Source organism: Myotis davidii, unplaced genomic scaffold, assembly GCF_000327345.1.
Source record: "Myotis davidii unplaced genomic scaffold, ASM32734v1 scaffold64, whole genome shotgun sequence".
Lineage (NCBI taxonomy): Eukaryota > Metazoa > Chordata > Mammalia > Chiroptera > Vespertilionidae > Myotis > Myotis davidii.
The window spans coordinates 4,383,551-4,395,218 of record NW_006296226.1 but is presented as its reverse complement, the minus strand read 5'-3'; the positions used below and the strand labels follow the sequence as shown (position 1 = coordinate 4,395,218).

Sequence of the window (11,668 nt, the reverse complement as noted above, 5' to 3'; positions counted from 1 at the left end):
GTGTGAGTCTGTGCCCCTAAAGACTCGCCCGGATCTGGAGCTCAGACTCTGCGACTCCCTCCCGATTGAAAACAACAACCGCGCCCTCCGCCGCCAGCCCGCTCAGCGCACTCCGCACCTCAGAATTTGACTTCAGCACTGTGCCTCCTCTGAGTGTTCCGTATGCGTTACTCTTTCCTCCTAGTTGTAGGACTTCCACTCAGCCAGCGTTCCTGTGGTTCTGGATGGTATCCGTTCTGTCTTTTAGTTTCACTTTTGAAATGGTTGTTCAAGGCAGCAAACTCCAGCATTAACCTATGCCGCCATCTTGGTTCTCTCATGTATTTATTAACTATATAGGTTTCCTCTTACTAGAAATGCTTCTTCATTTCCTTACTGGATTATTTGACCTTTTTCTTGCTGATTTGTGGCAGTCCTTTATATATTCTGTATTAGAATATTTTTGGTTATGCACACTGAAATAATCTCACAGACTGTTGCTTGTCTTTTAGTTTGTTTATGATACCCATTTCAGCTGAGATTTTTATTTTAAGACTGTTAGCATTTTCAATTTTTTCCTTTATGGTTTGTGCTTTTTGTGTCATGTTTTAAAAAACTCATCCTGACACCAAAACCATTTTGCAAGATTTCCATCAAACAGTTCTAAGTTTTATATATCCACATTTAGATTTTCCGATAAGATCTATTTCATGTCTGATGTGAGTTAAGGGTCTAATTTGATTTTGTTCCACATGGGTGACCAACTGTCCAAAACCATTCATTGACTGGTCCATCCCTTTCCCTGATTTGTGATGACATCTCTTTCACACAAAGTTCCCATATGTGCGTAGGTGTGTTTCTGGGTTATCAGTCTGTTCCGTTCCTATTAGTCTAGCTTTGTGTCAGACCATTCCATTTAAATGACTACAGTTTTATATAAGGTGTGTATAAGTTAACTATTATATGTTATATAAGTTATAATGGGTTTTCATTTTTGGTAAAACTACCTTTGTAAAAACCTAAATACTTTGAAAATACATGACAATACAGTAAATTCTTTTTCTTTTTTAAAAAAATTTTTAGTCAATTCTTTTTCAATAGAATGACTGCATTTAGCCACATATTCCCTTTCCATATCTCTCCCCCAGAGTAGAAAACAGGCTGAAAACTGCTCATTTTAAAGCTCTTTTCTAAGAACTGCATTGCAGGAAGGAAGGAAGAAAGTGCTCAGAAGTCAGGGGCTGGAGATGATCACCCAGCTCCTTACATGCATCATGGTTACCGGCTTTCTACTATTCCTGGTAAAACCTAACGTAACTCCCACCACCACTCTGAGAATTGCCCTTCTATCTATTGAGGAGGAAGGGCTCTGCAATACTTCGGGACTCAAGTAGGAGGGTCACAACCAACCGGTGATCTTCAAGTAGAGAAATAATGAGACCTTGTGATACTCAACAGAGGCGGGGGAGGAAGCCTGGGGAGGCTATGGAAAGGCGTGCTGACAGTGCCGATCTGAAAAGGTTCGCAGTGTTCAGCAACATATTAGGGATCCATAACGTCATCAAGGTGTTCTCTTACTGTCTCTTCCCATGGACATGCAGTCCCATATCTTAACGGGGGAGAAGGACTAATTTCTTCACTGCCATGCAGGTGCGTGAGGGAATGAAACAAGGTTATTGCTTTTAGATCCCAGAAACTCCTAGGATCCGGTACATAACTTTCCCCCAGGATATGTTCTCGTCATCAATTATTTATTGTCACAATGGCCACATGTGTACTCTGTGGAAGACACTGGATTGAAGAGGAGAGTACTGTGTAGTTACATTAAGGCTTCCAGTTCCATTAAAGCCTCGTTGATATTAACGTAGGCATGCATAAATCAGGTCAGCATCTAGTCCATTCATTTCCTTCTAAGAGGCCTAGTGAAATAAAGCTCACTGCCCTTCACCAGACCTTACCAAACTTCCCACATTTACCACCTCTCCCGCTGGCAACGCAAGGAAATAATGCGAGGAGAAAATGAAGTGGGAGGTAAAGAAAAAGGAGGAAAAGAAATGAAATATATGAGGCAGTACAAAATATCAATGTCCAGATTCCTAATTTCCTCCTTATTTGGGCTCCCTCCCGGTGATTTTGCTGCCCAATCCCTCTTGGCAATATAATGTCATTCCACAAGGGATGGAATGAAAAAATGGTAAAGAAATAAAATAGATCAGTTCAGGAAATAATAGTGTCATGAGAATTGACATGAAAAAAGGTATACCTAAGTGAAAACTAATAATTCAAAATTGACCTTTAATAAATATTCAAGATGGGATTTCTCCTATTTCCCATTATGCCCTTAGAGCCCTGTTCTGAACGCAAAGGCAACTAAGTACCTCCTCCTCCCATTCTAGGTTCGGAGAATATGCTACAAGGAACTGTCCTCTCAAAGGACACATTTCAGTAGAAACTCCCACTGGGAAAGGAGGGATGGTTTATGTGAGAAGAAGTTCTCTCCTCCATCCTATGGGTCGCCTGCACAATGTGTACAGCAGGATAACACCCGATAAGGGGCATCATGGTACCAGTGATTACTTCCCAAGGGGAAGGCATATATTTTAGATGAAACTACAAACCTGGTGGCAAAAGGAAAATTATTTTCTTTTTCATGCAACTCTTAGGAGAGGTTAATATCGTTCCTATGTTTCCAGGTGGTATTCCTCCAGATTCTTTGTTTAAAACAATGGAAGCCCAGTCTAGCTAGCTTTAGGCAGAAAAATAATTTAATGAAGGCCATACAAAGCATTTCCTGGACCACCACTAAATCAGGCTTGGAGGTGTCTACAAATCATGCCCTGACCACACCACAGATGTGCCTTGGTGGAGACCACCTAGCCACCAACACTCCAGCGTGGGCCCCAAACACTGGAACTGTTGCTGGAATGCTGCTCCCGCTGCCTCTACAAACTGACTGTATTTGCCAAAACAGCCTCTTCCAGGTCCTTCTGCTTAGTCTGATGTGGCTAAGGCCACAGGACAGCCCTCACTGAAATATGAGTTTGGAAAGCAAGTTCCTGGCCCCCGCAATGGGGAAGTGCAGATGCACAAAGGTGGGAATTCTCACACACAGGACGTGTTCAAATTTACAGGGTACTCACATGAAATAACAATGTGCCCTGGAGTGTGGACCCTGCATTCCCCGGAGCACTGCTTCTCAGCTCATGATGCAACAGAGATTTAAATTTATGACAGATGTCCAGATTAAAAACCTACAAAATTAACAGAATCTAAGCTAATGGGAGATAGCCAATAATTCTTCTAATGATGTACGTCTTCTTTACTCATTACAATTTGCTAATATTTGGGTTGAGCAGCATGATAGAACTGATGTGAAAAATGAATGTTTATCCACAACCTGGGTAAAATATTGTAACTTTGTGAGTTTAGTTCCGAACAAAAATAAGAATGGTTTTCCAATAGGGGAAATGAATTTAAACGGCATCTGAGAAACTAAACAAAATGGGACAATTTATCTTTGTTTCTGACTGACTCTAATTATTTATTTAAAAAATATTATTCAAAGATACACAATATTTCTAAGGTGACTTAATAAAGACTCAAGCCTATACAACATCCACTTTAAAAGCAACTGATTCTGCTCTCCGAAAAGATCCCTCTTGCTGTTTGCAGTAACATTCCCACCCTCAGGAAATCACTCATCTGCTTTCTGTCTTTACAGATTTACCTCTTCTGAACACTGCATTGAGATGGAATCATATGATATGTGGCTTTTTTAAGTCTGGCTTCTTTCACCCAATATAATGTTTTCAGGATTCCACCACATTGTAGCATGTATCCACACTTCATTCCTTTATATTGCTGAATAGCAGTCCATGGTATAGATATATCCTTTTGTTCATCCATTCACCAGCTGACAGATATTTGGATTGTTTCCAGTTTTTTACTATTATGAACACTGCTGCTGAGAAAATAAACATGCAAGTCTTTGTGAAGACACACACACACACACACACACACACACACACACACACAGTAAAAGTACCTGATTCTGCTTTCAGCTAGTTCTTTTAGAACCTCTCCTCCTTGCTTAGTCCCAAGTAATGCTTTACATATTAACCTTGTAAGGTCCATCTGTACATATTTATTCACATATATTTGGATGTGCTGGATTCTAATTTTTTAAAAAAACCTACGTTTAAAATGAAGACTACTTACAAATAAATATATAAAAACAAATAAATAAAACATTTATAGTACAACCATTTACTATAAATATATAAAAACAATTAAGTAAAACTTTTATAGCACAAAGAACAATTTGGGCTCTGTGGAACAAGATAAATTATAAGTTAACTTTCTATCTCTTTTCTAATAGAAAAATGCCAGATATTTATCTGTCCCATTGATGTTTCCAATCCAAACAGTATTTCTCTAAAGCTAATAATATCTTAGCAATATAATATCCGTCCACAGAACAATGGATCAAAATATCAGGATCGTTCCTTAGGAAATTCCCATCACGTTCTTCATACCGTTTTTTCTTGAAGGTTCAATTCCAAGCTAAACTAATCTTTCCTGTGAGAGTAGAGCCAAACCATAGTTTATGATTATATATGTTATGTGCTATCCTTGGCGCTGTTTGCCTTTTATAGCTCTCACGAGATTACATTTTCTTAGTTGTTGTTTTTTTCTCACAATTTCATTGTTTGGGGACACTGACCCACTTTGTAAAAGACAATTCTACTCTCCAATATAAATAGAGTACTCAGAAAATTCTGTCAGGCTGTCTCCTATTTTACAAAGGAGGAAGAGGAGGAGGAGGAGGAGGAAATAAGGTGGTGGTGGTGGTGGTGAGAAATAAATAAATCAGACTCACAACTATCTAAGTGAAAAAGTACTACTTATATCCTACATCTATCAAGAGTCAGATTTCCTAGTACTAAGATTTTATCAACCTATTAAGATAACATTGTGTCTAATGATATGAAGATCAGCAAAAAACCATATTGTTATTACATGAATGAAGTAAAACAAACAAACAAAAAGAAGGGAGGGCCAGAGGAAGAGACAACTCATGGAATTGGGAGAAAATATTCACAAATCATCTATCTGATGAGGGACTTATAATCAGAATGCATAAGCAGCTCTTACAACTCACCAATAAAAAGACAATCTAATTAGAAAATGGGCAAAGAATCTGAATTTCTCAAAAGAAGATATACAAATGGCCAATAACCACATGAAAAAAGTTAAACAGCACTAGTCATTAGGGCAGTGCAAACCAACACCACAATGAGATACTACTTAACACACCAAATAGAACAACTGTAATATTCTTAAAATACAACATAACCAGTATTGGGGAACATATGGAGAAATAGGAACCTTTCAGATTGCTGGTGAGACTGTAAAATGGTGTAGCCGCTTTGGGAAACAGTTTGGCAGCTCTTCAGAAACAGAGTCACCATATAACCCAGCAATTCCACTTCTAGGTAGTTGCCCAAGTGAGATGAAAATATATGTCCACACAAAATCTCGTACACAAATGTTATTAACAGCATTATTCACAATAGCCAAAAAATATAAACCACCTAAATGCCCATCAACTAATAAAGAAAAAAAAATATGGTATCCATACAATAAAATACTATTTGGCAATAAAAAGAAAATACATGCTGACGTATGCTACAACATAGATTAATCTTTTAAAAAATTATGCTAAGTGCACATAAGCATAACCAATGGACACAGACACCAGGGGGGTGAGGGCATGAGCGGGGGGGAGAGGGGGGTCAGGCAATGGGGGGATAAGGACACATATGTAATACCTTAATCAATAAAGAAAAAAAAGGGAAAAATATGCTAAGTGCAAGAAGGCCATCTCAAGAGATTACATAATATGACTCCATTTAAATGAAATGTGCAAAATAGGCAAATCCATAGAGACAGAAAAGTTAGTGGTTGACAGTAGCTTGGAGGAAAGAAACATTGTCTGCTAGTGGGTACGGGATTAGTTAGTGGTAATGGGTGCACAAGTCTGTGAATATACCAAAAACCACTGAATTATATACTTTAAAAGAGTGAATTTTATAGTATGTAAATTATAGTTCAAGGAAGCTATTATTTTAAAATTAAAGAAAAATACATGGAAAAGCATAATTTTGAATCAAGATACAAATATTCTCAATGGTGTATTTTATTATACCATGATTGTGTTAAAAAAATTCAAACATCAAAGGTTTCCTTTGGGGATCTTAAGGTTGACACTAACATTGGGAAAGCTTTTTTAAAGCAACTTAATTCTAGAAAGTTATAGGATAAAGGCACAGGTACCTCAGGCTGCTAGGAAGCTTTGCACAAAATACATGACTTTCTTGAGAGGGACTAAAATGAAACCAAAAGGTGGCACAAATTTCTGCTCTCTGTCCTTTGCATGTCTGTACATCCTTCTCTGTGTTTCTAATTCTGGTCTATTAGATTTGAATCATGAACCTCAAAGCATGGCATCCAAACCCCCTTCATATAATAATAACCCAGATTAAGTAAGTACTGAATGTTAAAATTACAGAAATGAGATGTTAGAATTACAGATAATTATTTCCCCTCTCCTCTCAATCCATTCCTGTTAGACCCCATGTACTGCAGAAATGCAAGCTATCTGATTCTTTTAAATTTTGAGAGAAGAGATCAAATACTTGAGAAATGCTTGTTGTTGTTTTTAAAAAAACAACTTATTTTAAACTGCCACATCAACTAAAATAAATAGAAATGCCCAGTTGGTTCAGACAAATAAATAATAATGGTAAAGCATTAGGTCTATTGTCATTATATGCCTAACCCAACATCATTTTGGCTTCCAACAGCAACCAAATACTTTGGTACTAATAGGACAGCATACATTAAAAATATATATATAACTACATAAAAATTCAACTTAAGATCAGATACAAACCTTAAGTCTAGTCACATGTTTTCAACAGCACAATCCTATGGCTCTCCTCTCAGTCCTGAGGTACATCAACTGGGTGGATGGCCTTAATTCAGAATTTCCTTTATAGCATCACCTAGATATAACACATTTCACTATTTCTATCTTTCTGAGAATATTAAAGGCCCGAATTCTACCTAATGGGGCCTCTGGCTATAGAAGTGCTGACGGCGCAGAATTCTCTGATGTACGTGGATGAGGGACGCACTGTCACCTCACATGCCATACCTGGTATGCTCTGTGCCACGGCCTCGGTGGTTATGGTTGGAGCGACTTGGGGCTGCTGCTGACTGGAGCTCACTTCTGGCTCTGTGTTCACGGAAGGAGAAAGGGCTACCTCGCAGGAGGAGACCTGGCTGGGCAGATGGGGCAGGAACTCTTCGGAAGCCACTTGCTCATCCTGTCCAGGCAGCTGCAGGGCAGACAAAGGGATGCTGATCTGTTTGTTAGGATGGGATGTGCTCACAGGCATCTGCATGGCCACTTGCTGGTTGGTGCTGTGGGTACCGGAGGGTCCTCTGTTTGGTGAAGCCAGAGATGCCCTGGTGGTCTTCTGGACGACTGGTCTGGACATCACAGAGGGGGATGCAGACACACAATGTGGGTCTAGCTCTGTGCTGATGGCAGAAGATACATGGGGCATTAGCTTAGCAGACCCTACACAAGAGGGGCCAGCATGAGTCTGAGGTTTGGGTTTTGCCATCTGTGTCAACGACAGGGCTGGTCCATCGACTCCTCCAGTCAGCTCTGCATTTGCCACAATGTAATAATCTTCAGGAATCTCTTGTTTGATCTTCTTGATGATGACATCATTGCTGCATTCATCAACCATCTGAGCCTGGGAGCTTGAATGGAGAGAAGACGGGAGTATTCCAGGCCTTTTTCGAGCAATGCTTTGAGGCCTTTGGGTTTGGGGTTCAAAGTCACTATCCTCATCTGTAACTGATGACTCACACACCATGTCAAACAGGGTGTTTTCATCTTCATATTCTTCGACAGCGTCATCCAGTTCAGAGGGCTCACTGCAGTAAGAGAAGTCACAAGAGTCTCTGGTCCGATTACAGTCTAGCTTCGCTTTCACTGGTCTCCCAGGGTACCTTTCAACGGGGCTAGTTTGTGTCTCAGAGGGCACTCCAATTATGCTGGGACTATCCGAGTTAAAACTTCTGTTATCCTGGAAACAGACCCTCTCTTGAGAGCCAGCTCTGCAAGTAGCTGTCAGTGGCCAGTGATAAGCATGGCCAGCACTGCAGCCCCACATTGCTGTCAGGTTCCCATGAGAACCTTCCGAAAGCAAGTGCTTCAGGTTAGGAATGAGGCTGCAAATAGTCCCATGGCTGTGGGCCCAGCTGACCAATTTGGACAGATTCTCAGAAGAGGTATGAAGGCAATCCTCCATGTTACAGGATCAGCAGTGTCTTTCCTAAAGGGAAATAATCAAAACAAGAAGCCATTATTACCGAGATATTCCCATATGTCAATTACTTCAATTTCCTTGAACTATGGTCATCATGTAGCACAAAAAAGAAATGCACTTCATAACGGTGTCTAGTTAACCCTGGCTGATGTGGCTCAGTTGGTTGGGGCATCGTCCTGTACACCAAAAGGTGTTGGGTCCAATTCCCAGTCAGGGCACAATCACAGGTTTCAGGTTCAATCCCCAGTTGGGGCACATACAGGAGGCAACGCATAGATCTTTCTTTCCTTCCTCCTTCCCTCCCTCCTGGGAGGGGAGGGAGGCTTTCCTTATTTTTAAATTAGTAATCCCCAAATCACCCATGCTGATAGCTTCTTGGCAATCATCTCTGTATTCTATTTGAACATTAAGCACTACTGTTTCATGAAGACGTGTGTGTGTGTGTGTGTGTGTGTGTGTGTGTCATCAATTTCTGATTTCTAAACTTCGCATGCTAAAAGTGATTGCCTCTTATAATGACCTGCCTGACACCAGCCTGGTTCCCATGGGCTGGCGATCTACTTTTACACTTGCATGTACATTAAGCCTGTAACACTGAGGATGGATTACTTTGAACAGGGTGAAAGCAGGCGAGGCATTAGAAACAAGGGAACTATAAAGGCTTAAGCCCAAAGATCCTTAATCCTGTCAGGGTGCCAAACTTTTTGAAAGCTCAAAGTATGACAACTTAAAGAAGCACGTTCCAGGGGTTTCATGAGGAACATTCACTCACTTGAGGACCTGAGTGGTGAGCTAAATTCTCTAACAGATTATTGGGCAAACACGCTCTGCTCACACAAATAAAGTACAGAAGTCCTCATTACCCAGATGCTCATTAACTACGACCCTATAATCATGAGATTGTGAAGGGAAACAAATGCTGTCATATTAAAAAATATTCACCAATGAGCTGACCAGTCTCCACTCAAACTCCTGCTACCCCCCCCCCCCCAATACTAGTGTTTATTCCTGGGAACCTGTTTATGTCACTCTCTCATTCTGATTTTTGGATGCTGCAAACACCTGAACACATAAAAGCAGGATGAATGTAAACTGAAACTAAGTGCTTCCAAAAATGCAGGATTTAAAGAAATTGCTTAAAAATGCTAGAGAACTACGTTAATCATGTGTAAAAGCCATTTTAACAAATTAATGTCTGACAGACTTAGACTAGTAAGCAAATGTGGAGGATTCTCAAAGATGAATGAGGCTTCAATAAATACTTGTGGCCCGGCCGATGTGGCTCAGTGGTTGAGTGCCAACCTATGAACCAGGACGTCACGGTTCAATTCCAGGTCAGAGCATATGCCTGGGTTGTGGGCTTGATCCCCAGTGTGGGGTGTGCAGGAGGCAGCCAATCAATGATTCTTATCATTGATGTTTTTTCTCTCTCCCCCCGGCCCTCCGCTTCCTCTCTGAAATCAAAAAAATATGTATTTTAAAAATAATAAATATTTGTGGACTGACTAAATTAGTAGAATCAGGATATACAGAGTAATGAGGAAAAACAATGTTGAGTAAAGCAAGAAAGTTGGGAAGTTCAGAGTGTACAGAGAACAGCAAACACTTTCATTTGCTTGAAAATAGAGGTTAAGGAAAGTAGCCAGATACGAGTTATGAAAAACAGGTTGGAAGAGCATGGAAGGTTACAAAGGTCAAGCTAAAGAACTGAACTGGGAAGGAGAAATCAGGGGAAGGAAACAGATGATGTTTGTTACAGTCCCATCCACAACCACCATTCATGAGGTTGTATATTATCAAGCAGGAAATTACATATTAGCCGGGCAAAAAGGAGGCAGCACATCCTTTGATGTTTCTTTGGTCAACTGCTGTCCTGCCTAACTGTCCTCTGCATGTTGAAAGCTAGTGTGCAGGGGGAAAAAGCCAGTGTGCAGTGTCTGGAAATGTGTAAGTTGCAGAGCTTGCCATGCACAAAAAGAAATTAATCATTTCCATAAACCGTGACTCTCTACACTGGTGGAATATGTGTCCAATTTTAAATATGCTAAACTGGGACTCACCAGCTATGAGCTGCAAGGCCCTTCACCCACATTCATTTATGTATTTATGTATTCATTCATTCATTCAACACCAATAACTGAACGTCAGTCCTCACTGAATGTCATTAATAGGTTCTTCAAGTTTAAGCAAAATGATGTATAATGAAACAAATTTTACTTTAGGCTAATTGATAGAAATAAGAGTTAAGTTCCTACATATCTCATTGTCATAATGAAACAGTGTTCAGTACAACCTGCTCTATTCTGTTCCAAGCACTGCACTCAGTGCCAGAGATACAGCATTAAATAAGACAGATGTGATCCCCATTCCCACCGAGTTTAAAGTCCAGCTGGAAATGCCTACAGTTAAACAAGCAATTGTAAAATCGTGTGGCATGACTGATGAAGTAATTGGGGCTTCAGGTTCTTGATCTATAAAATAAAGGGGTTGGATGGTGGTCTTTGAGGATTCTCTAAGATCTAACATTCACTCAAGTCTAATAGTATAGAAAAATTTTAAAACTTTACAGGTTGCTAGACATTTTCCTCCACTTTATAGTAAAGAAGGCCACAGATAAGAAAGGGACCAAGAAATAAATGTAGTATACTATGGAAATGTGGGAAGGAGGATTTTAGTGCACAAAAATTGGGTACACTGAGGAAAATAGAACATCTTTATTAAGACAATAGAGCCAAAACCGGTTTGGCTCAGTGGATAGAGCGTCGGCCTGCGGACTGAAAGGTCCCAGGTTCGATTCCGGTTAAGGGCATGTACCTGGGTTGCGGGCACATCCCCAGTAGGAGATGTGCAGGAGGCAGCTGATCGATGTTTCTCTCTCATCGATATTTCGAACTCTCTATCTCTCTCCCTTCCTCTCTGTAAAAAATCAATAAAATATATATATTTTTAAAAAAGACAATAGAGACACAGGTAGGATTCACATCTACCACCTTTAACTAGTTAATAGGCAAAATAGCAACACAAACATTGGGAAAGAAATCTACATTCCAATGACTTGGTATATCAGCTGAAATCTCTTACAAATATTATGATAATCACCCATTGTGAGAATAAGCAAGTCATCTTTTCTGTCAAAGAACAGGTTAGGCAGCCGCATTTGGGACTGCCTGACTTGGCAGCCACCATGATGGCCGCATGGCTTGCAGCTCCCCTGAGGGCCACCATCTTGAAACAGCAGAGGCCAGCCCCTCCCTTTGAATTAGCCAATTGGGAAAGACTGT

At 40.2% G+C, this 11,668-nt stretch overlaps 1 protein-coding gene across 2 annotated transcripts in view; it reads right to left on the bottom strand.

Moving 5' to 3' along the window:
- The window catches only part of KIAA1958 (KIAA1958 ortholog), a 59,270-nt gene extending 50,881 nt beyond the window's left edge, over positions 1 to 8,389 (bottom strand). For both annotated transcript variants that reach the window (XM_006771191.2, XM_015568775.1), the window contains exon 1: positions 7,199 to 8,389. In XM_006771191.2, the coding sequence (XP_006771254.1) occupies positions 7,199 to 8,369 (1,171 nt within the window). In that variant the 5' untranslated portion in view covers positions 8,370 to 8,389. The remainder of the gene's footprint in view (positions 1 to 7,198) is intronic.
- Positions 8,390 to 11,668: the final 3,279 nt, after the last annotated feature.